This window comes from Caenorhabditis elegans, chromosome II (genome assembly GCF_000002985.6).
Source record: "Caenorhabditis elegans chromosome II".
In the NCBI taxonomy this organism is placed as follows: Eukaryota; Metazoa; Nematoda; class Chromadorea; order Rhabditida; family Rhabditidae; genus Caenorhabditis; species Caenorhabditis elegans.
This window is the reverse complement of record NC_003280.10, coordinates 2,652,167-2,677,937: the sequence shown is the minus strand read 5'-3', so window position 1 is coordinate 2,677,937 and position 25,771 is coordinate 2,652,167. Positions and strand designations below refer to the sequence as shown.

Here is a 25,771-nt window from a genome sequence, read left to right as displayed (position 1 = left end):
AATTAAAAATTTCCGCCCTAAAATTGTGAAAAAAGCAGCCTGCATCTTACAGGTTCTTACGATTTTTTTTGGGAACCTGTGGAGTGTCGGCTGCAAGTTCATTGTTTGATCTATCTTTCTCCTGTCCGAAAATTCTTTGCACTGATAGTTTGATCAGTGACGTGTGTGCATATATTTTTGATCTCCGTAACATTAAATAATTCACTGATAAGCCTTGTCTGAAATATTTTCTGCACGAACCACAAACTGATAAGTTTTCTCTTTTATCAGTGTACCCTCTTTCTGTTCACCCAAAGTCATAAAGTTGTCGGCTTCTCATCAAGAATCCGAAAACTTTGATCGAAAATTTCAAATTTACATTTTATAAATTAATTTTTAATAACAATTTCTTTTAAAACAACTAAAACAAGTGGCCCAGTGACGACCAGTACTTGTGATGATCCTGGAAGTCATTGAGCATCAAAAGGTTCAGCACGGATTGGTCGAACCTAAATTTAGCAAATTTTCTATTGAAAAATAAAACTAAATGGTACCTGAAGCAGTGAGCAAACTGTGTATTCCGATCATTATTGGGGAATCTGCAGGAGACCTGGGCTCCGGGTGGTTTCATGCAAGTGTAGTCAAGGGCGCACAGGACCCACCTGAAAAATTGATTTTGAGGATTTAGGTAAAAACCATAACCCGTGAGATGTCAGCCGCCGCAAAAACTACCGAAAAACTTTGAGAGCGCACGACACTTCGCGGGTTTCGCCAAATATAGTAATAAGTAACGTTAACGGCGTAATCCGTGAGATGTCAGCAGCCGCAAAAACTGCCAAAAAACTGTGAAATCGCCCGACACTTCGCGGGCTTCGTCAAGTACTGCAGCAAGCTATATTGGTGCCAGAACCTGTGAAGCGTCGGCTGCCGCAACACCAACCCTACACAAATACACTATCTGCTTCAGCTGGCTCGGCGGAACCCGCAAGGTGTCGGTCGATTTAGAAGAACCCGGGAGGTGTCCGCTGCCAAAACTCACCACTTAAACGTCTCCATTGTATACTGAGTTCTTGCCATATAAATTGTATTCGCACCCATCTGGGATCCGAGGTTCGGGTCCTTCAGAAGGCCTATCGAATTTGTTGGGAAGTAGTCCAGCAGAGCTAAAAAGTCATTTGGGGTCACGATTTTGTATAGTGATTGCTCACCTGTGTTTAATGTGGCAAAGTTGCTGTGGCTGGAATAAATGAAGAAGTATATGGAGACTGTCTAAAAATTTCTTTATTGAAAAATCAAATTTTCGGGAATAGCTCACCACTTTTGTCTCAGATTTCTTAGTTTTTTCTGCAACCTCCTTCATCATCAGCTCCACCATATTAGGCTTCTTCACTGACAAATGTGCATCCATCCACCAAATATTCGGATGCTCTTTCAGGAGCTCCGCTAGGAGCAGTGGCTTAAACCGATACTCCATCCAATGATTCGTATAATCCGGGTAGCCGATTGTATTGAAAACTCGAACTTCTAGATTTTTAAACATGGATTTCAGCTTGGAAATGTTGGCCGCTTGTAGTCCAAGACTGTATAATATGAACTTGGCGTCCGGATAATACTTATAAATTGCTGAAATCGTGCCAACTTCATTTTGAAAGTGATCATCGGATGCTGCAGATGCGAAAATCAAATTTTTAGAATTTTCAGCAATATCGGTGAGATCGACAAATGATCCCGAAGGCTCTAAGATATCTGAAAAAGTATTTTTTAGAAAATTTTCAGATTTCAAGAATTAAAAAAATGTTAAAAACCCACTTAGTTTTTCCAAAATCGGCAAATGATCGCAGCTGAATTTCTTGCCAACAGAATTTGCATTCTGTGGATCTTTATAGCAGAAATTGTAGGTTTTTCCAGACTTTTCCGATACACAATCACATTTATCTACAGATTTTACTAATTCGACCCTTGAACTTCTCTGGACCCGCGTTTCTATTATTGCTTCGCTATTCTGAAATATGTATAAAATTTCATTTGAAATTATTTTCTGAACAGTAAAATCTATTACGTACCTGATAATCTCTAATTCTATTATCTTTTAAATAAATCATGGAGAATAAAAATCCGGAAAAAATCACACCAAGAATGAACATAAAAGGTCCTCGCATTGTTCGCTTCATCTGAAAATTTCAAGTTTTGAAGTTTGTAAGTTTAGCATTTGTATATGAACATTGTTGGTTGAAACGAAAAAAAAGCCAACAGAGAATTGGGCCGGAAAGTGGAGTATTTTTGATCGATGCATTTTTTGGCAGCGGTTTGTTGTTTGAAAGAGATAAAAAATTTATCACCTATAAAATTGAAGAACAACAAACTACTAATATTTTGCCAATTGGTAATTTTCTGATAAAATCGAAAAGAAGCGAGATATGAGCTGCCAAATTAAAGTCGATGCACCATGTCAAAAACTCGAAATTTCAAACTATCGAGAGATTTTTTGGTCGATGCACCATGTCCAATTTGAATTATATCAAAAATTGTTTAACAACAACATTTTTGAAAAACACCTAACAAATATTTTATTAGTTTTCAACTTTTTGATAAAACCAAAACCAAGAGAGATATGGCCCATCAAATCCCAAAGGTGCAGTACTAATAAAGTATTAAAAAAATTCAACTGGAGTATGAAACCAAAACAAAACATAACAATACCAACCATCAAAAACTTTTAAACTGAAACTAAATTTAGGTGACTAAGTCCTTTTTATATTTTCATCACCCCCCTCCCCACTTCTCTATTTGCATACCATGTTTGCACCCATCTACAGACACTTGGAGGATGATAATTTGATCGGCAAAGACGCATTCAGGGCGTCGCCATAAAATGGGGGGAGACTGATTCATTTTACGAACTTTTTTTTAAGTGTACATGGGAAAATTCTGGGAAAATTGGTAAAATTATTAGATTTCGAAATTTCAAGTTTGAAATTACAGGGTGCGCCAAAGGTATGGTAACACAAGATGCGCTCTTTTACATGAGCTTTTCGCGCGACTGCCACGTCATACGTACATTTTTCTATCGAATACTGATAGCTGGATAAATTTCCTTCAATTTGACTTAAAATTTGTAATGTTTCCCCATAAGGTGCGATCTTAATCGCCTCCGCAATCTGACAAACCCTTTCGCCGAAACGCTGTTTTGGCACGCGGCACTTCCAACACAAACGCACCTCCCACGCTCGCCAATAATTTTCAGATGTTTTATTTTTATGTTAAATTTAAAGTTAAAGAAGTGAAGAAGCGTTTTTGACTGTTTTTGTAGCATATAACAATTTTCTGTGTCGACACTGGCGTCTAGCAAGAACCTTTGAATGTTTCATGAATTCAACTTTGCGAAATTTTTCACAGTTTTTTTGGTTTCACGAGGCGTAACGACCCACAAAAACATCCGAGCTAAATTTTTTATAAAAATTCTGAAAAGTCAGGTCAAAACGTGCCAAAAAGTACTAAAATGAATTTTTCTACATACTGCTGCCGCCGCTCACATCCATCTTTCTGGCGACTGTTTCATTCAAAACTTTAACTACTGACACATTCCATAACAAAAATACCATGACAGAAATTTTTTGAATTTTTGATCTCAAAGAATCTCTAGACCAAGAGCATTCTTTGAACTATAAAAACTTGTAAGAAACTTGATGGATTCGTCGAAAAAAATGTAGAACTCCCGTAGAATGCCAACTTGCGTGCCATCAAGATCGTGATCTCAAAAGTTCTGAAGGCCTGCAGCGATGCGGATGGGGATATTTTAAAAATTCAAAACGTTAATCTGGTCAGTATTTTATGGAGAACAAAACTTGTACAAATTGAGGTAATAATTCTCTCCACACGGGAAGCTATAGAGCCGCGAACGTGTTACCATACTTATGGCGCACCCTGTATGTGATCGGAAATCGACACAAACTTACTGTTTAGAAAGCAGAAGAGTGCAGTATGATAGAACAGTGTGGAATGATCGAATATGATAGATTCGATCAAGGAATGTACATGTGGATAATACGTGAAATAATAATAAGAGAGTTCGAGAGTTCACGTGCTTCTTATTGTCGAGTTGTTATCGCCAAGTAGTGCGAACACGTTCACGTCTCGCCGTAACACTTACAAACTTAGTAAGTCAAAGTCAGCGAAATTCTGTCTGCCTGTCTGTCTGCATGCCTGTCTATCCCTTCAATTGAGCAGTGTATCAGAACAGATTTTATCTTAAAAAAACCTTTCTCCGGGGAAGTTCAGTGACCCCTACCTGTGGCCATCTGGCGTTATAAGAAAAAAATGCCACCTGTCCCGTCGCATTTAGTCTTTCATTTTGCACCTAATATACTATACCATGACTAGCTCCGCTATTCCACTCTCTTTATTCCGTCTTCCTTTCTTGGCAATAGAAGAAGTTTTTAAGGCATGCTCGTTGTTTGAGTTGTGAGTTTTTTATTTAATTTTTTGTTTTGGAAATTGATCAGATTCTGGGAAAGTTGATTATGGCATTTTGAAATTTCAAATTGGAAATTATGTGTTTAGAAATGGACACAAACTTAGCCAATGATCTACCTGTTGGCATATTTCTAACTCTACCCTAAAAATTCATACCAGCCCATACAAAATGTCAAAATTAGGTGAGGTCGATGCACCATGACTAGCACTCAACTTTAGCAGCTCGTATATACATTATGCGATGAGGAGTTATGCCCACATTTTTCAGGACGAAGCTCTCATTTACTTCCAAGAACGCAAAATATCATGTCACTCGCTACACCAGCCGCCGCCAATTTGAAGGAACTTTAAAGATCAAGCTTCTCGGTTATGCAATGAAATGTGAATTGAACACAAATAAAAACGACAAACTCTCTGCAGACATCACTTTCAAGTTTGGTCCCTGTATGTCTGCTGCTGAGCTCTGCAACTTCAACGGTCGCCGTATCCCTATAAACGTGACTCGGAAGCAGAAAACCATTTTCGTTTACTGCTCAACTGTGACAGATGGCTTCGAGCATTTTCTGGACTACTTCACGGGATGCATCTTAAAACTGACGGTCTCTCTGGAAAGTGAGGATAAGATGGAAGATCGTTTGGCTTCAGTGTTAAGGATCATTGAAATGCGAAGACCGGCCCTTGAGGAGATTAAAATCACGAACAGCGAGCTTAGCGGTGACCTCTGTGAGATGATCTCCAGTTTGTGCGGCGGCAAAGAATCGAAACGCTGTTTCATCAATGGGACCCGTCAATAGAAGTTTTTGTTCTATTGGAATGCCTATTTGAGTGAATAAATTTTAATGAAATAAACTTGGTTCAATTATTAGAAAGCACTTTTGATCGCACGCCGAGAAAATATTAGCGCAAATTAGATTTATGGTTGCTGACGCATTTCTTGTTTGCTGTCGCATTTTCCGACACCTTGAAACATAGAGATTTACTTTCATTATTAAACAGTACCAATACAAGACCCTTTAACCGAAACTACAGTAATCTCACATTACTCCTTCGCTACAATTATAGTACCCCTAATGTATGTAAGGTTTCCTCAACTGTTTCAGGAAAGTATCCGGCGTGTTGGCCGTAACCCCTCAAACATATGCTGCTGGCGACGTATGAAAGCAGCCGACACCTCGCGGTTTGTAAAAGTTAATCACCAAATATGTTTATCATGTTTTTCTTTTGAAAAAGTTACTCATCACCCTGATCTCTCCTACTGCTATTTTTTTTCAGGCTCTTTGGGGCACACTAAGAAATTGTAATTAAATTCTCACCTGCTACATGGAATTGCCAAGATATTTTCTCAAATCATTAAACCAACATTCCTATGGTCGACTTTTCGGTTCCATTTTGGCTCATCTACTATCTTCATGGAATCGGGACAATTTCCCTGCTCTTCGACGCTTTCTCTGTGTATTTGGTGATGTTCAAAAGCAGCCAGATTGATAATTTTCGGTTTTTCCTGCTCAATTTTCAGGTACAAATGACCTTTTTGAATATTTTCGACATTCATTTTTCGCTTTTCAGATTGCCTGCTCCGTTACAGATTTTCATATCACTTTCCTCATGCAACCGGTGCCCCTTTACCCTTTAATGGGTGGGTATGCCCTTGGATTTCTGCCAATGAAATTTGGAGTTTCATTACATTCGTGCTTGGTAGCAATCATTTTTCTAATTTTGGCACATTCTATAAGATTTTCAGACAGCTGTAGTGTTCCTATACATCTACCAAGTCGCTAGCATGATAGTTTGCTTTGTTCGGAAAAATCAATCAATTGCCGGGACACTGACATCTTTTGCTATTCCGGCTCTATTGATCATATTTCTAGTAGGATTTCTGGCAGTCTACACGTTTTCAGTAGTTGGAATGTATTTTTGCTCGGGTATTACAGAGAATGAGAAGATGAAATTTGTTGAGGAGGTGAGTGAGCTGAAGCTCTATAAGCACTGAGGTTGTCCTAAAACGAGTTGGCTCTTTTTTTCAAAAACGAGCTTACCTTAGTTTAGCTGAAGCCCAATAAGCATGCTGCGCTCTGCACTATTGATTTCGGTGATTCCAATCATACAAATTTGAAAACTAAAAAACTCATTCAAAAGAGAGTAGGGCTTCCATGCAGGCACCAAAACGCCTGTTCCAAGCCTTTGACTTATCGCCATAGTTCTGAAATGAGACGAGAGGTCGGCAGGTTGGAGGCAGGCGCCAGGCCCCCCTTGCCTACATCCCATAAAAGCTCTAGTAGAGAGGAGCATCGCTAGATCAGCAATACTAACTAGTAAACTTCCAGAACCTTCCCGAGTACCTCTCATCTTTTCAATCCCTCCCGAACTTCTCCATCTACCAAGCCAACGCCCTTCTCTTTATCATGGTGATTACTGCTGTCATTGGCGGCCTACTAGCCTTCTCCTTCTTCATGGCAGTTTTGTATAACATTTTTCGAATGTTAAGTTTCATGAAAGTTCAAATGTCTGACACCACTTATAAGAGACACCGAGCCGCCGTATGGAGCCTGATTGCACAATTTGCCACGTCGATAATTTGCTTTTTACCACCAATTTCTCTGGTTTTCGTAGTGTTTTTGAAGCTACCTAATCCTCAGGGTAAGTTAAATTTTTTATAATTTCACTAAAATTTCATATCTATTTTAAGTAATCGTGGAGCTTCTCCTCGTCGTCGCCTGCCTCCACTCGCCCGCCAACGTGACAGTGCTGATGTTCACGTTTCCGCCATACCGGAAGTTTGTCTGTGTGACTATTTTCAGGCAAAAGTGAGTAGCTTTTTCCTTTTCTTTGCCTGAACCGCAAAGTTTCGAGTTTTGAGTGAAAAATTTCAGGCCAACAGGATTGGAACCGATATCTGCAAAGTCTTCAGTGATGGTTTCACACTTGGCAAAATAAAATTGAGATTAAAAAAAAACCTGATCCTAAAATGAATATATTTGCAGCTGTCACCTAGAACACAAAGTTAACTTCAGAATCAAAATTTGTATAGAACCCGAAAAATTTCTGATAGCCTGATTATCATTGAAAGCTTAAAAACGCTAGCCCGAACGCCACAGCTCGTTTGTAGTTTGTGGCGTCACAAACTACAAACACTACAAACTATAAACCAGCACGTGGTGTCAGACTGTCCCATAACGGTTTGATCTACAAAAAATGCGGGAATTGTTTCCCCAAACAAATGGGGCGTCAGCATGCAAAATCAGTTAGATTTGAGTAGATCAAATAAAACCGAGATGGGACACTCTGACACCACGCGAACTCGTGGAAGCTTTTATGCAGTTGATGTTTCCAAAAAACTCCCGCCAGCTTCCCGAGCGCACATTGAAAAAAGTGTGACTAGACTTCCACCTGTTCGAGAAAAGTGACAACGGCTCATTTACTATTACCACATAATCGGCGTAGTTTCCTTGCTTTTCGACGCTTTTTCGGTGTATTTGGTAATGTTCAAGAGCACACGAGTCGATAATTTTCGGTTTTTTCTGCTCAATTTTCAGGTAAAGTAAAATTATTCAAAACGAAGTTTGTCAATTCTATTTTCTAATTTCCAGATAGCCTGCTCTTTTACAGATTTTCATATCACTTTTCTGTTCCAACCAGTCCCGCTGTACCCGTTATTGAGCGGATACGGTCTTGGATTTCTGCCCACTTACCTAGGAATCTCTACACATTCTTGCATGGTATCATATCATTTTTAATCAGTCCTACCACGTGTAATTCGATTTTCAGACAATTGTGGTTTTCCTGTACATCTACCAAATTGCTTGTATGATAAATTGTTTTATTCGGAAGAATCAAGTGATAGCCGGGACACTGACATCGTACGCTATTCCAGCACCACTTGTCATACGTCTAGTGAGCTTTATGGCAGCTTACACGATTACAGTGGCTGGAATGTACTCTTGTTTGGGTGTTGCGGAGAGTGAGAAGATGAAATTTGTGGGGGAGGTAAGGAAAAAAAACGTCAGTTTGGATGCTCAGCATTGCTCCAGAGGAACATTCGGTGGCTCCTGAAACAATGTAAAAAAAATCGGCAAATTACCGGTTCGTCGATTTGCCGGAAATTTTCAATTCCGGCAAATAACCGGTTTGCCGATTTGCCGGAAATTTTCAATTCCGCCAAATTACCCACTTGCCAATTGCAGGATATCAGATTTGCCGGAAATGTTTAGATGGATTTTTTATAAGACGGAAACACTTAAAACTGGGCCTTTTGAAAATTGAAAAATGTTAGACGAAACTTGAAAATACTAGTGAACTTCCAGAACCTTCCCGAGTACCTCTCCTCCTTCCAATCCCTTCCGAACTTCTCCATCTACGAAGCCAACTCCCTCATCTTTATAGTGGTAATCACTGCTGTCACGGGCGCTTTCATCGCCTTCACCTTCTTCACGGCAATTTTATATAACATTTTTCGAATGCTGGGCTTTATGAAACTTCAAATGTCTGCAACAACTTATAAGCAACACCGCGCCGCCGTTTGGAGCTTGATCGCTCAATTTGCCACGTCGATAATTTGCTTTTCGCCGCCGATTTTTCTAGTTTTCGTCGTATTTTTCCAGCTACCTCATGCCCAGGGTAAGTTGAAATTTAATAATTTCAATAACATTTCTTATCTATTTTAAGTAATCGTGGAGCTTCTCCTCGTCGTCGCCTGCTTCCACTCGCCCGCCAACGTGACAGTACTAATTTTCACATTTCCGCCATACCGGAAATACGTTTGTGAGATTGTTTTAAAGCAAAAGTGAGGATGGAAAAGTGATGGAAAATTGCAAAGTTTTCAGTGAAAAATTTCAGATCCACTAGATTGGGACCCATTTCTGCGAATACATCAGTGCTGGTTTCTCATTTGGCAAAGTGAAATCGGAATTTTTAATGCTAATTTTGGAAAGTCTTATAACTAGGCCTAATTTGTTTTTTCTGAATTTTTCTTCTGGAATTCATTTTCGTCCTCCTTCTCCCTCCGCCGAGCCTAAGCTTTAGCCAGAACCAAGGGGCCTAAGCATACGCCTAAGCCTGAGCCTAAGCCTAAGCGTTAGCCTAAGCCTTTTTCTAAGCCTGAGCCTAAGCCAATTAGGCTTAACTAAACAGCTCATTATTAAAAAAAATTTAAATTTATTTCGACAAAGGACACGGAACATGAACTTTTTAGTGATAGAATGTCTGACAGACACTTAGAATTAACGAAATGCCTTCTCGTTTTAAGGGTGCAATTATGAGCAACCTATTCGTAATTTTTTTTTCTCCCAGACATCAGACTTCTGCATCAAAAAATACCTCATTTCCTATGTTTGATATAAATTTCTCGATAGCTTATTGGCTGTCCACTTATTATCACATAATTGGTGTAATTTCTATGATAGTGGATTTATTTTCTATTTACCTAATATTATTCAAAAGTAACAAACTCGACAATTTCCGCTACTTCCTGCTCAATTTCCAGGTGCAATTAAATTTTGAAAAAAAAATAATTTTTAGAGAACATGATTTTCAGATTACATGTGTTTTTGCGGATATTTGCGTGGCGTTTTTGTTCCAGCCAGTTCCGTTGTATCCCTTGTTGGCTGGGTATAATATGGGGATTGGGGTCCGGTATGGAGCAAGTTTGCATGTTGGAATAGTGAGTGTGCGGCGCGGAACCCAAAAAGTGTCGGGCGTTGCAAAATATATTTCTCCACGCGAGTCTCGATCAATGTCGGCTGCGGACTCACCAAATTCATTTTATTTTCAATTCTTTTTTCAGGCATGTATAACCTTCCTACTTTGTTATCAAATAGGAAGTATGATTATTTGCTTTGTCCATAAACATCAAACAATTGCGGGGACATTGAAAAAGTTCAATATTCCAAAATATTTATTGATTCTCATGTTTGCCTATTTCCCAGCCTACACCGTCAGTGTCGCAAGCATTTATTCCAGGCTCAGTGTTCCGGAAACTTTGAAATTTGGATTTGTAGCCACTGTGAGTAAATTAATTAAATTAATTTTTAATTGAAAAAAATTGAAACATTCTCTAAAATGTCTAGAAAATTTTTATTTTTTTTTAAACGTTCTGGATTTTTTCTGAACATTTTTTTAAAAACGCTTCCAAATTTTTGTCAGTTTTTTTAAAATAATTTCTGGAGCATTCTTAAACTTTCTGAATTTTTCTAAAATTTTCTCAAAATTTATAAACGTTTCTAAAAGTCTCTAAAAATTTCTGAAAACTTCAAAAAAAAATCTAAAAGATTTTAATAATTTTCTGAAGCTTTCTAAAACTTTCTGGAGTTTATAGAAAATGCTCAAAAATTCTAAAAAAACTTTCTGGAGCTTTTTTTCAAACATTCAAACTTTTTCCAACATTTTCTGAAACCCTCTAGAACTTACTGAAATTTTCTAGAACTTTCTAGAAAACCTTATTAACAGGCGCAAGCCATAATAAAACATTTTCAGACGTACCCCGACCTGTTACCCGAGTTCAAGTCTCTTCCCAACTTTTCCATCTACGATTTCTCCGTGCATTTTAAAATTTTCATAATCTACGCAATCACCGGGGGATCTATTGGATTTATTGTTTTCAGCTTAGTCTTATTAAATATTATCCGTATGCTCAGCCAGCTCAGACTGAAAATCTCAAAGTCAAACTACCAAAAGCACCGGAACGCAATTTGGAGCCTGTTGGCTCAATTTGCAACGTCATCGACAATTTTTCTACCGCCAATTGTATGTAGTTTTGTCATTTTGCTGGGGTTTAATGGGTCTCAAGGTGAGAGAATGCAGAATTACAAAATTTTTTCAAATTTTTTTTCAGTAATCGTAGAAACATTTCTGGTACTTGCCTGTCTTCATTCTTTGCTCAATGTATTGGTTCTCGTGGTCACCTGCCCGCCTTATAGGAAATTTGTGATAAGTTTGGTTAGAAAAAGTTGAGTTCGAAAATTTGAATTTCGCGCCAAAAACTTGCAACTTTTCCTTAAACTTTTAGCCATATTGTTCAAAAATTTGACATTCAAATGTGTCGCCAAAAAATTCGAGTACCTTAAATTCAGCTCTTCACCAAATTATTCGAAAATTCATACATAAGATGTTCGCCTAAATTTTTAATTTTTTTTCAGAACCCCGAGGCATCATGGACTATCTACAAAACTCCTGAAAAACTCCATAGTTATAATTAATGTCAATAACTAATTTTGTTGGATGTGTAATTTATTCTCTCAATTATTTTGTATTTAAAATTTTTGAAATTTTCCAATGGAGTTCAGTTTTTGAGCTCCATCCCTAAAAAAGTTGTTCAAAACGAATTAACAATTAAAACATATTGGTCCCGATGGAGGCGCTCCTGTTACATAGACACCAACCGGCGTGGTAGTTGCAGTTGGTATTTCAGTGGTTTCTGTGACTAGTTGGGGAACAGTCTGGAAAGTTTAAGATATACCAGCTGTTAAAATAGATAAATATCTCACCGATGAATCAGTTGTGACGGCAATTTCATTACTTTCTGTGGTAAAGTCTTCGTAAGGCAATGTAATGGAAATATACACGTCTTCCGGTGGGACAGTTCTCATACAAGCATCTACTGGAAGGATAAAGCAGAAAACTAAAAGAAAATACATAATTCGAAAAGCGAAGAAGCCTCAACCTCCGTGTAACTGGACTTATGAACTTATTGATAAGATATCATCATTTTTCACAATCATCTGTATGTCGATTAATCAAACAATTACGATTAGAAATCGGATATCTGTTCTTGCATGTAACATAAAAAATGTCTGAAATGTTTTTTAAAAATTTATCTCCAAAATCACGGTTTCCAAAATTCATTAGTTTATCTCCCAGGATACATTACGGGTTTCCACTGTTTCCATAGTCGTCTCTGTGGTTAGTTGTGAAATAGTCTGAATTACAAACATTTTATTTTTCAGAACTTAATCAAAATCTTACCGATGAATCAGTTGTGACAACTGCTTCTGTTGTAAAATCTTCAAAAGGAAATGTACTGGAAATGTACACATCTTCCGGCGCGACAGTTCTCATACAGGCTTCTGACAGAACCATAAAGTAGAAGAATAAAATCAAAGACATACTTCAAAGAAGATCAACTGAAGCGGCAAGATTCAACCTCCGTGTATTGGAAGTCGTTTTTTCGGGAATTATTTGATAAGATAATTGCATCGTTGTGTTTGCGATAAGCGTCATCAATCACAAAATTATTATTAGAAATCGGGTATGTGTTTGCCGAAACTGATAGAAAGGAACAAATGTTCTTGAAAATTTTATATACATATATATATGGGTTGAGAAAAATTCACAAGGTTTTAATTTCCACAACGGACTGGCAAAAGTCTCGTCCAACTAGGTTCCTAGGTTACTGTAGAGTTGAGTGCTCCCTGGTAGACGCGGTAACCGGAACAGTCTGAAAAAAGTAGGAAGGCTTAAGCCCTAAATTAATTAATAGGTTACCGTATCATAAACTGTTGAAGCTTCTTCTTCAGAATCTTCATACGGCAATGTGCTGGAAATGTAAACTTCTTGCGGTGGAATAGTCCTCATACAGGTTTTTACTGTGACCACTAGATAGAAAAATAATATCAAATACATAATAATTTGTAGACATGTTTTATCCTCAGTTTATTTAAATAATAGTTTGTCCAGACATTTTAATTGGATGCTACTTATCATTATTAACGACCCTGCTTGTATTTGGAGGCATCATTTATCACACCATTATGATTAGAAATTGGATGTCTACGCATTTGCAAATATCTTATCAACAATTTTAGAAATGATTTAACAATGAACAATTTATTCAATCTTTAAAAAAAGCAAATAAATTGTCCAACAACAGAACTCCAAATTCACGAGAATTCATAAGTCTTCTCTTGGATCTGAGCCTTCTTCAAGCTTGCGAACTTGACACGTTCTCTGATAATCCGCTCTCTTCTCATATCCGAATTCTCGCCTCTCACAAAATACGTCATCTGTTTGCCTTTTCCCTTCATCTCCACAATTCCGCGTTCTTCGATCTCATAGCCACCGAGCTGGTCGAGAATTTCTTTGGCGGTGCCGGAGCAGTTGATGCGGAGAGCTGAAAAGCATGATGAGTAGCAGCTGACCCTAAAAATGATGCAGGAGACAGTTCAACGAAAAGGAGCCGACACCTTAGAGGCTGCGTCAGTCACGATTCTTAGGATGAAGTTCACATTTAGCACCTCACAAAATTTCTTTCGCATTCAAGTATAAAGCAGCTGACAACTCACAGGTTCTGCCACCCAAAAAAACTTACGAATTCCATTACTCTCCATGCGACTTGCCGTGTTCACTGTGTCCCCGAACAAGCAATATCGCGGCATCTGAAACTCAAAGTTCAAAGTTTTCTGAAAATTCTAAGACCCACCTTCAATCCAACAACCCCTGCTACACAAGGTCCCGAGTTCATACCAATTCTTAGTCGAACCTTCTCATTTGGTAAGTGACGAATTTTAAAACTCTAAAGATAGTTTTGAAGGATTTTTCAACTAGACTTATTCCAAAAACCTCAACAGCTTTCAGCAAAGCAAGTCCAAGAGATGCGATCTCCCCAGCGTGATGGTTTCCATTTGGTACAGGCAATCCCGAGGCGACCATATAAGCGTCTGCAATTGTCTCCACTTTGTAGACGTCAAATTGATCAATGATTCGATCGAAGACCGTGTACAAATCGTTCAAGAATTGGACAATCTAAGAATTTTTCGGAGTTTTTTGAAGAAGACATTTCAGATTATCCCAACGTACATCTATAGGTTTACTTGTGGCTGACATTTCAACGAATCCAGGGCAATCCGAAAAGAAAACGGTGCAGTTCTCGAAGCTCTCCGCAGAGACGTTGGATCCTAGCTTCAAACTGTCAGCTACTACCCTGAAATTAAAAAAAAAACAAACGTTTTGAATTGGGAAAATCGTGCTCACTCCGGAAGCATCATCTTCAACAAAGCTTCACTCTTTGCCTTCTCGCCTTCCAGCTCCTCATTACGTTCGGCAATGTCCTTCTCCAACTTGTCCGTGTACTTCTCGATCATTGACACCATATTGTCCATGATCGTTCGCTTTCTGGATAAAATTGGATCAAAGGATAAGCCAGTCAGAACTTACAGCCCTATAGTCAAAGGTTTCAACTTCCGTTTGATTTGATGCAAGGACGGGCGGTTGAGAGGATCCTCAGTCCACGCGGCGACAACAGTCTCCTGGACAATACGAGGAGACTCCTTGAGCACAGCCATATCCGGGCGGAATGGTTTCTTGCCGGCCAAGGCTTCCCGTTTCACCAGGGACACAATTTCTGGAAAAGTTCATGTTCTACCCTGCGCTCAAAGATCTTACCCCTCGGCTCCATCGGCTCATCTCCCCATGGTCCCAACCGTCCGAACAGCTCGTATAACACAATCGCCAAACTATAGACATCCGACTTTTGCACCAGTAGAACTCCGCATTGGCTCAACCCTGTGCTCCATCTCAACAACTCCGGCGATGTCCACAGCTGATCCTTGCCCTCCTGAACGTCATCTTCCTGCTGCCAGGTTTCCTCTCCGCGCAGCTCACGGAGCCCGAAACTTGATAGACGAACCATCCAGCGAGCATCGATAAGGCAATTGGTGGATTTCAGACGGCCATGGCAGCCAATTGGGGAGGAGTGGAGGTACTCAAGGCCGGCGATTATATCCTTTGTCATCTGACTTCTGAACACATCATCCAACGGCATATCATCATTATCCAGAATATCTTTCAAGGATCCTCTCTGAGCAAGCTCATAAACCACAAATACATCCGGCGATTGCACAACCATTCCCACAAATTCTATGACATTCGAGTTCACCGACTCTTGAAGCTTCGCAATCTCCAGTCGGATACTCCTCGTGAACTCCACGTCACTTCTATAGATTCTCTTCAGTGCAACGGTTCTTCCCTCATAGAGACCAACGCCGAAATCAGGGATTTGATGCCACTTCTCATCTTCGGAAGCTCCAGTGACACCTCCAAATCCGGGTATTGGGCCGAATGGGCCTGCTCGGGCTGTGGATCCGGTGTTGAAGATGGATGAGGCGTTGATTGAGGATGCATTGTTGTAGTCTTCGATGAAGAAGTGAGAGTCTCGGAGGGTTTGGGACTTGAAAAAATAGTTTTAAGGATCCCGAATTTTTGAACTTACCGCTGCCACCACACTTCCATGAATGCTAGCCATACTCCGCAGACTCTGCTGGCTCATCAAGTTGGTGTGCTTCTTAAGTATGATCTGATTCCGATCGATCATGAAGAACAAGGAATGAAGCCTTCGTTCGTAACGGTAGCGTCTGAAAATTGTTCCAAATTTCTTTTTTTTTCTTTTTTTAGCTCCCGGAGCCCACTCACTTGTACAGGAAAGCGGCAGCAATCGCCAAACCAATCAGAACAGCCACCCCGACAGATATCACAATGATAAATGTATTGTTCGCCGGTGGTCCACAATTCTCCCCATAGAACCCACAAACCGGTGTATCCTTTGGAGCCGACTTATTCACAAAATCAATTGACAACCCCTCGCTGTAATCCGTAAGCGACCAAACTGTATTCAGAAGGCTTGACTGGGCAAGCCGTGCACACGGGAAGAGAGAGTACGAGTTGTGAGAGGAGCTTGAGAAATGATAGTAGATCTGTATTGAGCCAACGATTGCTCCATATCCATCGATGAACTCTGTGACACCTGTGACACTATCGATCTTGCGACTGATAAGGTATTCGTAGAATATATCCGATTGGTAGATGTTGGCACCGATGTTCAGAGCATCATTTGTTGCGTCCGCGAGATATTGGATGCTGTCGAATAGGAGTTTTATGCGGTCCCAGCGTGGGGTTATTTTCTGGAAAAGCCATAAATTTAAGACTAAAAAATCCAAAACTCGCCTCCGAAACTGTAGTATTGCAATACGGCGGGCACATTTTTGCGGGCTTCTTCATCAAGACCTGACTTTTGATATCCTCCCAAGTGGAGTTCGGCTCCGCCGGCGGTGGTCCATCGGATAGAATTACCACGTTCTTGTACACCTCGTGAAGGTCATTTTCCGTCAGGTTGTAGTCATTAACTGTAATTTTTGTAGTTTGTAGTCTTATTTGTAGGAGCCAAAGCAGCTAACACCTAAGAATTATTCGTACTTGGAAGTGTACTTCTTGGCTCGTGTATGTTCGCTTGAGTTTTACCTATACCTATAGTATGCCTATACCTATACCTATATACAATATTTATATAAGGTGTATATGTGCATTGTGAACGTATAGTTCAGTTCTCTCTATTATTGCTATCGCATTTCCCATCTGTCTTTGTGTAATAGAGGTCACTCATCTGGCCTGCCCTCTTAGTCTTCTACCCCTTCAATATAGGCATTCTATACATCAGCTGGCGAGTGAGAGGTGACCTATCTCCTCTCTCCATCCGGCCTATTTAATCAATAAATACATGTATTCAAACACTAGTTTAACAATCATAAACAGATAATGAGGTACCATTATCTTCCGTTTATAGCATATGCATATAAGGAGCGCGCGAACCTTGTCCAAACTTTTGCAGGATCTTGTGTAAACATTGCTCGAAACCCCGAAGTTGGCCAAACTACGGTAGCCCCTACGTCCAAACTCCAGGCTTTACCAAAGTGTAAGTTGTTGAATGTTTTGCTGGACGCCTACGACCCCTGACTTACTATCACTGGCACCCAAATGCACGAGCCTCTGGTCCCCACTTGAAGCCTCCAGCCACTGATAGTTGGTGTCATAGGAGATGTATCCAAGGACAAAGTACTCTCCAGACTGCATTTTGTTCATCTCGCCGAGTTTGAATAGGTAGTTCCGGAGAAGGTTTGCGTTCGAGGACCAATCGCAGATTATGAATACTGAAAGAAAGCCTAGGGCTTGATATCCTTCCAGGAGAACTTACTTCTGGCTTTCTCTGCGTCTTCCTTAACTTTATCAGTGATATCACTCATTGGGTCCAGCCTAGAATCCACCAGGATATCTATTTTATTCGCTGTCAGGGCATCTTAAAATTAAAATTTCAAAGCTAAAATGCAGCTTATGTTTACCTAACAAGTCCGAGCGCACTCTTGTAGCAAAAGCCGTCAAAACTGTAGACGGGGATACTAGGGCCACTTTCTTCCATTGATACTTGTCCAAGAAATACATAACTGACTGAAACTCGAACTATGAGAGAAGCGCCTGAAGATTAGGCTTACCTTTGCTAGCGAATTAGTCTGAGAATTCATGAGCACAGAGGTTTGATCGAACCCTTTCACACTAGATAAGTCCATTTCACAAACATCTGAAACTGCGATTTTCGAGTTGATATTCAAAATTGTGCTCTGAATATAGCAGTCACGCATTAAACCCAATGCGGCAATCGTTCCATTGTTCAAGGCCGCTGAAAATTGGAAGTTTTGAAAATTCGGCAACTCGGCAACCGGGTACCTGTTCTTGCTGCTCGAGGACCCGCTGTCTTTGATGTGTCCACATAGTTAACATCGAGGTCATGGAAGACTTCAAGATCCTTATCGGCGTTCAGACGGTTGATGGCAATTTCCATAGCTGATGGGATGTAGGCAGCGCCTGAAACAGGTTGCTTGGGCCTACCTAACCTACAGCTTAACCCACCTTCATCATCACATTTAGTCCCAGTTGCACATCCAAACGGAGCCAAGTAGTCCACTTTGAGAGGAAAGTAAACAGTAATATCTTCCAGCTCAATTTTATCAAAATTTTGCACATTTTGGATAAAAAATAACAAAAGGAGTACAGCTGAAAGCATAGCAGAATAATATGAAAATGAAATTTATTTAGAACAATGGTTTTTTCCCGGATAACCGGAAATTACAAAGGATTAGTGCGGAATTAGGCATGACTTTAGGTTGAGCTTGGAACCGGAAATTAGAAAATTGATGCGTCAACACCCACCATCACCGGAAATGAAATGTATATTGAGAACTCGAAAATGAAAATTTGAATTTTATTTTTGTACGGTGTACCCTTATATTGCATAAATACAGTAACCCTGCACCCATAGAGTACCCATGCAGTACCCAAAACTCATTTTTTGCTGGAATAGTTAATTTTATTGGAAAATTAATAAGAAACATGTCAAGTGAGAGAAACTATTATTAAAGAGGTAGGTGGCATCTTTCGCGGAATTAAATGCTGACAAATTGCACGGCGACTAGTGCTGGGAGAAGAGACTGTAATGGGAATTTCTTAAATGGTAGGTTATAAACTTTAATTCTTACAAACAAATAATTTGACCAAATATTCAAATAAGAGACATTGGTTGGACGAAAATTGCCATATATAAGTCGGTAATTGAGTTGGTTATCTGAAATTTGACCTTGATTAAATTGAAAATTAAAGATTCAAAGTAACCTGAAACCAAAGCATGAAATACTTAAAATTATCGATTTTATCATTCTTATAAATTATAAGCATAATAGTCCCAAAGTTTAAAGGAAATGAAGCTATGGCCACAATATAGCAGTAGATTCTTAGCCAGGAAGAAATGGAAAAGTCGATAGGCAATTTTAGAGAAACACAAAAATATTTACATAAGTTTGCAAGTAACAAAAAAAGGCAAAAATCTGGAAAATCTACTCCGCCTCCTGAAAAAAGGTGATCCAAAACAGGTGAAAAGAAAAAGTTTAGGCTAGAAATATTTGCAGAAATATCATATCCGGATCAGTTTTTCTTGATGATTCTAAAAAAATGTACTTTTGGTATGCCTAACTGCAAAGCTAACAGAGTAATTTGTAGTTTTAGATAGGGCGCAGACAGCTAAAGTGCATGCTTCTCTGCGCTCTCCCTCCCAGCTGGAACCAGCGACATGTCGGCTGCTAAACACAGTATTTTGTATCGTTGCATTTTAATTTGTCATTTCCCATATGATGTGTGATTAGCAGCCGATGTTTCACCGGTTTCGCGCAAGGTACCTAACGGTGGAGTATCGTCTGTGGGTTTTTTTGACCCAAATGATAGAATCCAGTCCCGATATGCATGTGGTGTCAGGATGTCCCATTACGGTTTGATCTACAAAAAAATGTGGGAATTTTTTTCTCTCTTACACCACGTACACCATACCGAATATAACTGAAAATTTTTTTAAACATTTCCAACAATTTTTAACTATTAATTTTGCATTTAAAATGGGAACAAATTTATTCAAAGGCATAACAACATCACATAATGCTCGTCGAGCCCATCGCCGGAGATGCTTTCACTCCCAGTTTACTTGCGAATTTTCTGAAATAATTTGGTGTGGTTTATTCCAATTCTTTTCCTACCTTATGATATATGCCCGGTAAGGTGGCGTAGTTATCACTAGAATTACAGAACTTGCAGACGATCGGAGTGCATAAATGCATACTATGATTTGACTGATTTCTGAAGTTAAAAACTTTTATTAAATGTTGGTTTTTTTTTAAGATTTTAGTCCGAACCTCGTGACTTTTCATCGGGATACAGAAAAATCGCAAAAATCGCGGCTCCTGGAAGCAAAAGGATCGCAGTAGCTGCACATTGGGCCAGAAGACTCCTCACCACTGCCCGATGACGTGCAAAGTTTTTAAACGAGACTTTTCGTCGCAGCTCGCCGAGCATCTTGAACATGTCAAGCGTTGTCATGGTAACTATGGCTCCCAATAAACATCCGCCAAAACCAGATATGAACAGAACACCCGTCAACCAGAGATTTGAATCGAAGAACATGAGGTTCGAGATTTTAGAGAATTGAACAGCGTATTCAGGGTAGTTCTGAAAAACTACATCAATTTTGCACTGAAATTTTCAATTCAAATTAACTATTTTGGCAAACTCTAGCGATTTTTCCTTTGACAGTCCAATTTGTGAAACCGAGATAAATATCAAAACAATGAGAGGCAATGTTGAAATAATAAAAGCAATATAGCCCCAATTTGGTATCAAATTCCTTCGTAAAGTGTTTTTAATAATTTGATGTTTTTTCAGGAAGCAGAAACCGATGCTATTAAATTGAAATCCAACTAGGGAAAACATGAAGGCCTGAAAAATTTTTTAATTTATAGCTGGATACTTTTTCTGGCTGGCTCAAAAAGCGTTTACATTCTGGCGCAGCACAGAACCTGTCGGAACCTATCGGCTGTTTTTTGACACTAAATGGGGCCACCCAGCAGGTGTCGGCTGCTTTTCTCAGTTTTGTTAAAGGTGATTGAGAAGTGTCTTACCATTAAATAATTGGGCCAAATGTTCAAAATTTTTACTCCAAAACCCTCAAATCGACATGCCCAAACTGGCATTAGGGGCGCGGGTTGCATAATAAAGTTTAAATGCAAGTCCGTTATAGTACATGTTACCTAAAGTTTGTAATGTCTGAAATTTGTCATTTCGCATCTAACACTTACCTGGAAAACTAGAACAAAAAACCGGAAATTGTTGAACTTATAGCTTTTGAAAATAATCAATAGAATGGTGGTGAAATTCAGGAAAAATGAGATAAAAGCGACGATATTAAAATATAGAATAAGCCAGTTTGGAGAGACAAAATCTAGAGACATTTTTTGAAAAAAAAATTGAATATTGTGAATCAGAAAAACATTCTAGACCTCTGCCATAATAAATGTTCTAGCATCTAATGAGCACACGTGTTTTCTGAAGCGTAAATGTCTACGACAACATTATTAGTCGATGTTCTCAAGATCAGAAAAACTTTCAGTCTCACGCCTTCAATGACGCGGTCCCGCATTGGTGGCGGCTGCTCGGAAGAGAAAATGCAGGCGACATTTCCCGGGTTGTGGTGCTTAACCCTCTGGTGCTTGACACGCCTGCCGGCGTATGCGATGATTCTGGACGCGGTCCAGGATTGATGTCGGCTACTCTATCTCGATAAATAGCAGCCGACAACTCGCGGGTTCAGTGTTGCTTAAAACGGTTAGATGTCCCTGCTACTTTTGACAAGATTTATTTTTAAATTCACTAATTATCAACTCAAGTGATAGACACTATCATTAGAGAGGTGGGCGGCATCCTCTGCGGAATTTTCCTGAAACATACATTTTTCATTTCGAAAAATCGTATATCTAACAAACCTCAAAATATATTTCTTATATGGTGATGTAGTTGCTACTAGAATAACTGAATGGAGTGTGCCACGTAGTAGGAAGATCACACCAATAACTTCGATGACAGCTGGAAATTTAAACGTCCTGTAAAGTGTCGGCTGCGCCACAACGGGAAAACCAACTTTTCAAATCACCAGTCGCCCAAAACGCACATAGTCCGCCTGCCAAACCAGGGACTGCGATTATTGAGGAGGCAATCAGCTGGGCCACCAAACTTCGTACTACAGCTTTTTCACGGTTATAATTTCTTATTGAGATTTTTTTCTGTACTCCATTTAGCATTTGAAACATGTCAAATGTGGTGTAAAACGTAATGGAACCGAATACAATGAACGCCCAGATGAAGAGAATCGCGGAAATTGTCATCCAGATGTTTCTTCGGTAGATCACGAAATTTTTGAGCTGGGAGAATTCTGAAGTGTATTCCGGGTAGTGCTGAAATTTGGGGGATTATGTGCCTGCCTATGCATACCTTCATTTGTTCCGAATTGCCTATATACCGGCATTTGTCTACGTGTCTGATTAACTGTCTACGAGCCTGCCTACGTTCATGGCTACCTGCCTTCTTGCCTTACTGCTTACATGTATGTCTTACTGGCTGTAGGCTCGTGCAGGCCAACGGCAGGCAGGCTATTTTTTGCCTAAGTAGATCACGAACCTCTCTCACATAATCCATCTGCTCATCCTTATCCACTGCCACCGGGCAGAAAAGCGAAAAAGTAAAAATTGGCCAAATCGTCACACAAGCCCGGAATATATCATGGCCCAGCTCATTAATCATATGCTTCCGGGCTATACTTGCGATGGACTGGTGTTTCTTTAAAAAAGCCAGGCCCAAGCTGACAAATTGCACGGCGACTAGTGCTGGGAGAAGGGCCTGTTACGGAAATTTTTTTAATAGTAGGCAAGAACCTATGTTTCTTACAAATAAATAATTTGACCAAATATTCAAATATGTTGCAGCAAATCCAGCACAATTCACCGCCCAAATCGGCATAAGAGGTTTAGAACTGCGCTGAAAAACTGCGCTGGTTTAGAACTGCGCTGAATTAGCAGCCGACAATTTTCGGGGGTCCTCAGAGAATCAAATTCACTGGTTTTTGATATGTTTCCTGTCCAAAAAAAATAATAATATAATTGTAAAAGGATTTATGAATTGTTTGGTAAACGAATTCTCAGAATAAACAGAGACAAGAATATTTTATTGTGAAGTTTAATAAAATATTCTTGGTATTACGGCAAGTACATTTTCCAAGAAACGAATTTATTTTGAAAAATTTTGAAAAATGTTTTTCAAAGTAAAATGCTAGGTTCCAGTTTTGAATGCCCTGTATAAAAATAAAAATTTGGGAAAAGCAGAGTTCGATATTCTCGCCAAAACTTTTGAAACGGAATAATGGCAAAAAAATTTTGCGGCAAACCGGCAAATTGTCGGAATTGAAATTTCAGACAAATCGGCAAACCGGCGAAATGTCGATTTGCCGAGTTTTCCGGAAAAACGGCAAATTGCCGGAATTTACATTTTTGACAAATCGGCAAACCGGCAATATGCCGAAAATAAAAACCCCCAGCAAATCGGGTAACCAGCAAAGTGGCGGCATTGAAAATTTCGGGCAAATCGGCAAACCGGCAATTTGCCGATTTGCCGAATTTGTGGACAAAAAAATTGCTGAACGGCAATTGCCACAAACCCCTGATTTGAGTTATCAACCAAAAAAAATTATTTCGAACTTCCCGCCAAAATTAGAGTTTCCTGTTTTTTTTTCTTGTGAATACTCCAATCCCCCTACAAAAAGTTGCCAGGCTCAGCAGGTGAATTAGCATGTCTAACAATTCCTCAGTCGTGTCTCATAAAGCTTTCATTTTTCCTGTTCCTTATGAATATCGATTTTAACACTCCGACGTGGTTAATCAACTACTACAATGCGGTTGGACTCATTTCATTATTGATCAATATCGCAACTATACTTTTAATAATTTTCAAGAGCGAAAAGCTGGGAAGCTTCAAATATTTCATGCTCGCGTTTCAGGTGGGAACTTTTTTTTGTTCAAAAACTTATTCTTAATCATTATCAGATTATAAATACAATCTCGGATTTTCACGTCACAATTCTGATGCAACCCGTCCCATTGTTCCCAATCTGGGCATTTTTTAGTGTTGGGTTTGCAGCTGACGAACTTGAAATTTGGAGTCACGTTCTTATTGTAAGTGCGTGTGAAAAAAACATGTGATAATTAGTGAGTTTCTGGGTTAAAGGCGGTATTGATAACATCAGTGGGATGTCAATTTGTGAGTCTCGAGTTTTGTTTTCTCAAGAAGCATCAAGCAATTGCCGAGATTACGAGACGACACCAAATTCCTGAGATGAAGCTGAACATTTTTCGGATTTGTATGTCTATCTGGCCTATTTTCACTTATATTCTGATATACTTGGCCGGAATGAAGAGAGAAGTGTCAATGGCGTTTGTTTTACTTGTATGTATTTTGGGCCTGGGTCGGCCATTTTTAGGGGTTTGTCGTTTAGCAAATCGGCAAATTGCGGATTGGCCGATTTGCCGGAAATTCTCAATTCCGGCAGCATGGGGGTTTGCCAGTTTGATGGAAATATTAGTTTTCGGCGATTTGCCAATTTGCCGTTTGCCGGACATTTTAATTTCCGGCAATTTCCCGGTTTGCCGATTCACCTAACATTTTAAATGCCGGCAATTTGCCAGTTTGTCGATTTGCCGGAAATTTTAAATTTTGACAAAGTGCCGATTTGCCGGACATTTTAATTTGAGGCAAATTGCCAATTTGCCGTTTGCCGGATGTTTTAAATTTCTATTTTTTTCAGACATACCCCCCAATACATATTCGAATTCTCAAAGCTAAAAAACTTTGCAATTTACAAGTGGAGCTTCTGGTTTATATTTTCTTCAATTGTCGGGACATTCGGAATTGTCTTATATTTTCTCATATGCAATTTTGCAACTTGTGACATGTTGCAAATGCTCAAAGAGGTCCAACTCAAAGTTTCCAATCAAAATTACAAACGTCACAGGTCAGTTTTAACGACACTTATTGCTCAGTCGTTAGGCTCTTCTGTAATTGTGGTTCCGGCCTGCGCTTTAATGGTTTTCGGCCTACTCGAGCTCGGATACGATCAACGTAAGTTTCAAAAAAAGGCTTTAGGTTTTTTATTCGCTTTTGCAGTAATATGTGAAATAATATGTATGGTGTTTTCACTGCGTGGTTCTATTCATTCGATAGTTTTTGTGCTGACTACACCTCCCTATCGGAGATTTATTTTTGGGTAAAGGTTATAACAGGGGTGGGCGGCAACTGCCGTTATGGTAAATTTGCCGGTTTGCCGAATTAGCCAAAAATTTTCAATTCCGGAAATATGCCGGTTTACCGATTTTCCGAAAATTTTAGGTTGCGCCAGTTTGCCGGTTTGGCGATTTTCTGGAAATTTTCAATTCCGGAAAATTGCCGGTTTGCCGATTTGCCGAATATTTTAAGTTCTGGCAGTTTGCCCGTCTGCCGGAAAAATCGTTTGCCGCCTACCCCTGTGTTGTAGTTCATTTGATAGTTTGTGTAATGATAGAATTTCAGCTTGCTCCCGCGAAAAAAACCAAACGTTTCTACTGTAGCTGTCTCAATAAATACAATATAGGTTGCTCATCAAATTCTGAGAAATACATATTTTTCGAATTCAAAACATTAAATCATCAAATAAAGCGTTACGGATATAAAGGTGTCGACTGTATATTATTTTTATTTCTAAAGACTTCAGAACTTTCCAAATCTTGAGTCATGCGTTGCGGTCGCGACGCGGTCAAAACTTTTTTCATCGTTATTTCAGTAATTCATTTATTAAAAATTAAAGGTGATTACAAATATTAAATTAAAATAAAAGAACTTAAAACAGTTAAAAATTTTGCATCTTGATCGTGATCTCCACCAGATTCCTGTTCATAACTGCTACGAGCAAGTTTTGCTCCACGTTCTGCAGGCTCTTTTCCGCCAGAGCCACTTGCTGCTTCATAATTCCAGTAACACCTTCGAAGCCTTTTCCTGAGTTGGCTCTCACCTCATGGACAAGGTTTAAGCTCGTAAGATTTAGCTCTGCAATTGCAATGTTCTCCAGCTTCTTCCAGATATTGATTTTTTGATCCAACACCTCCAATTGAGC

At 39.3% G+C, this 25,771-nt stretch overlaps 7 protein-coding genes and 5 pseudogenes across 12 annotated transcripts; 5 read left to right on the top strand and 7 right to left on the bottom strand.

Annotated features, from left to right (window-relative positions):
- Positions 1 to 344: 344 nt before the first annotated feature.
- On the bottom strand, positions 345 to 4,163 carry F22E5.1 (DUF1647 domain-containing protein). Its single transcript, NM_061928.3, has 8 exons — positions 3,936 to 4,163; positions 2,043 to 2,150; positions 1,789 to 1,981; positions 1,295 to 1,725; positions 1,188 to 1,248; positions 1,019 to 1,142; positions 534 to 641; positions 345 to 488 (listed from the first exon to the last, which is right to left on the bottom strand). Exons 2-8 carry the CDS (start codon positions 2,148 to 2,150, stop codon positions 401 to 403), a joined length of 1,113 nt encoding a protein of 370 aa, NP_494329.1. The 5' UTR covers positions 3,936 to 4,163; the 3' UTR covers positions 345 to 400.
- Positions 4,164 to 4,303: 140 nt separating this feature from the next.
- F22E5.20 (F-box domain-containing protein) lies at positions 4,304 to 5,314 on the top strand. Its single transcript, NM_001026939.4, has 2 exons — positions 4,304 to 4,440; positions 4,721 to 5,314. The coding sequence occupies exons 1-2, from the start codon at positions 4,352 to 4,354 to the stop codon at positions 5,244 to 5,246; spliced, it is 615 nt and encodes a 204-aa protein (NP_001022110.1). The 5' UTR covers positions 4,304 to 4,351; the 3' UTR covers positions 5,247 to 5,314.
- A 203-nt stretch (positions 5,315 to 5,517) lies between these two features.
- Positions 5,518 to 11,751, top strand: sri-57 (Serpentine Receptor, class I). Its single transcript, NM_061927.4, has 14 exons — positions 5,518 to 5,968; positions 6,019 to 6,147; positions 6,194 to 6,412; positions 6,777 to 7,089; positions 7,139 to 7,256; positions 7,323 to 7,985; positions 8,040 to 8,168; positions 8,218 to 8,436; positions 8,754 to 9,066; positions 9,115 to 9,232; positions 9,286 to 10,450; positions 10,921 to 11,233; positions 11,279 to 11,392; positions 11,583 to 11,751. The coding sequence occupies exons 1-6, from the start codon at positions 5,819 to 5,821 to the stop codon at positions 7,384 to 7,386; spliced, it is 993 nt and encodes a 330-aa protein (NP_494328.2). The 5' UTR covers positions 5,518 to 5,818; the 3' UTR covers positions 7,387 to 7,985; positions 8,040 to 8,168; positions 8,218 to 8,436; positions 8,754 to 9,066; positions 9,115 to 9,232; positions 9,286 to 10,450; positions 10,921 to 11,233; positions 11,279 to 11,392; positions 11,583 to 11,751.
- Positions 7,863 to 9,349, top strand: sri-59 (annotated as a pseudogene). The gene is made up of 6 exons: positions 7,863 to 7,985; positions 8,040 to 8,168; positions 8,218 to 8,436; positions 8,754 to 9,066; positions 9,115 to 9,232; positions 9,286 to 9,349. Coding segments are annotated over exons 1-6 (966 nt in total).
- sri-55 lies at positions 9,776 to 11,655 on the top strand (annotated as a pseudogene). The gene is given in 7 exon segments: positions 9,776 to 9,931; positions 9,983 to 10,108; positions 10,232 to 10,450; positions 10,921 to 11,233; positions 11,279 to 11,385; positions 11,388 to 11,393; positions 11,584 to 11,655. Coding segments are annotated over 7 exon segments (999 nt in total).
- F22E5.22 (uncharacterized protein) lies at positions 11,669 to 12,032 on the bottom strand (the record flags this gene model as incomplete). Its single annotated transcript, NM_001377731.1, has 2 exons — positions 11,669 to 11,882; positions 11,931 to 12,032. The coding sequence occupies 2 exons, from the start codon at positions 12,030 to 12,032 to the stop codon at positions 11,769 to 11,771; spliced, it is 216 nt and encodes a 71-aa protein (NP_001364534.1). The 3' UTR covers positions 11,669 to 11,768.
- A 210-nt stretch (positions 12,033 to 12,242) lies between these two features.
- On the bottom strand, positions 12,243 to 12,557 carry F22E5.2 (uncharacterized protein). Its single transcript, NM_001377730.2, has 2 exons — positions 12,409 to 12,557; positions 12,243 to 12,362 (listed from the first exon to the last, which is right to left on the bottom strand). Exons 1-2 carry the CDS (start codon positions 12,547 to 12,549, stop codon positions 12,288 to 12,290), a joined length of 216 nt encoding a protein of 71 aa, NP_001364739.1. The 5' UTR covers positions 12,550 to 12,557; the 3' UTR covers positions 12,243 to 12,287.
- A 694-nt stretch (positions 12,558 to 13,251) lies between these two features.
- gcy-21 (Receptor-type guanylate cyclase gcy-21) lies at positions 13,252 to 18,274 on the bottom strand. The gene is made up of 17 exons (NM_001377729.2): positions 18,115 to 18,274; positions 17,932 to 18,069; positions 17,700 to 17,884; positions 17,550 to 17,655; positions 17,405 to 17,506; positions 17,172 to 17,360; positions 16,381 to 16,559; positions 15,850 to 16,337; positions 15,650 to 15,791; positions 14,824 to 15,607; positions 14,596 to 14,782; positions 14,413 to 14,553; positions 14,239 to 14,362; positions 14,002 to 14,184; positions 13,862 to 13,954; positions 13,751 to 13,817; positions 13,252 to 13,552 (listed from the first exon to the last, which is right to left on the bottom strand). The coding sequence occupies exons 1-17, from the start codon at positions 18,266 to 18,268 to the stop codon at positions 13,323 to 13,325; spliced, it is 3,492 nt and encodes a 1,163-aa protein (NP_001364740.1). The 5' UTR covers positions 18,269 to 18,274; the 3' UTR covers positions 13,252 to 13,322.
- Positions 18,275 to 18,763: 489 nt separating this feature from the next.
- Positions 18,764 to 19,026, bottom strand: F22E5.19 (annotated as a pseudogene). The gene is made up of 2 exons: positions 18,874 to 19,026; positions 18,764 to 18,826 (listed from the first exon to the last, which is right to left on the bottom strand). Coding segments are annotated over exons 1-2 (216 nt in total).
- A 590-nt stretch (positions 19,027 to 19,616) lies between these two features.
- sri-47 (Serpentine Receptor, class T) lies at positions 19,617 to 21,032 on the bottom strand (the record flags this gene model as incomplete). Its single annotated transcript, NM_061922.3, has 6 exons — positions 19,617 to 19,743; positions 19,785 to 19,884; positions 19,941 to 20,253; positions 20,302 to 20,520; positions 20,703 to 20,831; positions 20,880 to 21,032. 6 exons carry the CDS (start codon positions 21,030 to 21,032, stop codon positions 19,680 to 19,682), a joined length of 978 nt encoding a protein of 325 aa, NP_494323.2. The 3' UTR covers positions 19,617 to 19,679.
- Positions 21,033 to 21,462: 430 nt separating this feature from the next.
- On the bottom strand, positions 21,463 to 22,599 carry sri-52 (annotated as a pseudogene). Its single transcript has 5 exons — positions 22,522 to 22,599; positions 22,255 to 22,473; positions 21,719 to 22,031; positions 21,564 to 21,663; positions 21,463 to 21,517 (listed from the first exon to the last, which is right to left on the bottom strand). Coding segments are annotated over exons 1-5 (765 nt in total).
- Positions 22,600 to 23,473: 874 nt separating this feature from the next.
- On the top strand, positions 23,474 to 25,097 carry sri-49 (annotated as a pseudogene). The gene is given in 7 exon segments: positions 23,474 to 23,626; positions 23,673 to 23,801; positions 23,854 to 24,072; positions 24,431 to 24,436; positions 24,441 to 24,744; positions 24,790 to 24,890; positions 24,957 to 25,097. Coding segments are annotated over 7 exon segments (1,053 nt in total).
- Positions 25,098 to 25,771: the final 674 nt, after the last annotated feature.

Coding starts and splice junctions, on each gene's coding strand:
- F22E5.1 (NM_061928.3), bottom strand. CDS start 2,150: ATGAAGCGAACAATGCGAGGACCTTTTATGTTCATTCTTGGTGTGATT. Junction 1,982..2,042: donor ATAGAATTAGAGATTATCAG/GTACGTAATAGA, acceptor TACATATTTCAG/AATAGCGAAGCAATAATAGA. Junction 1,726..1,788: donor GCCGATTTTGGAAAAACTAA/GTGGGTTTTTAA, acceptor ATACTTTTTCAG/ATATCTTAGAGCCTTCGGGA.
- F22E5.20 (NM_001026939.4), top strand. CDS start 4,352: ATGACTAGCTCCGCTATTCCACTCTCTTTATTCCGTCTTCCTTTCTTG. Junction 4,441..4,720: donor GCATGCTCGTTGTTTGAGTT/GTGAGTTTTTTA, acceptor CACATTTTTCAG/GACGAAGCTCTCATTTACTT.
- sri-57 (NM_061927.4), top strand. CDS start 5,819: ATGGTCGACTTTTCGGTTCCATTTTGGCTCATCTACTATCTTCATGGA. Junction 6,413..6,776: donor AGATGAAATTTGTTGAGGAG/GTGAGTGAGCTG, acceptor GTAAACTTCCAG/AACCTTCCCGAGTACCTCTC. Junction 7,090..7,138: donor GAAGCTACCTAATCCTCAGG/GTAAGTTAAATT, acceptor ATCTATTTTAAG/TAATCGTGGAGCTTCTCCTC.
- F22E5.2 (NM_001377730.2), bottom strand. CDS start 12,549: ATGTCTTTGATTTTATTCTTCTACTTTATGGTTCTGTCAGAAGCCTGT. Junction 12,363..12,408: donor TTGTCACAACTGATTCATCG/GTAAGATTTTGA, acceptor TTTGTAATTCAG/ACTATTTCACAACTAACCAC.
- gcy-21 (NM_001377729.2), bottom strand. CDS start 18,268: ATGCTTTCAGCTGTACTCCTTTTGTTATTTTTTATCCAAAATGTGCAA. Junction 17,361..17,404: donor AGACGCAGAGAAAGCCAGAA/GTAAGTTCTCCT, acceptor GCTTTCTTTCAG/TATTCATAATCTGCGATTGG. Junction 16,338..16,380: donor GCAATACTACAGTTTCGGAG/GCGAGTTTTGGA, acceptor TGGCTTTTCCAG/AAAATAACCCCACGCTGGGA.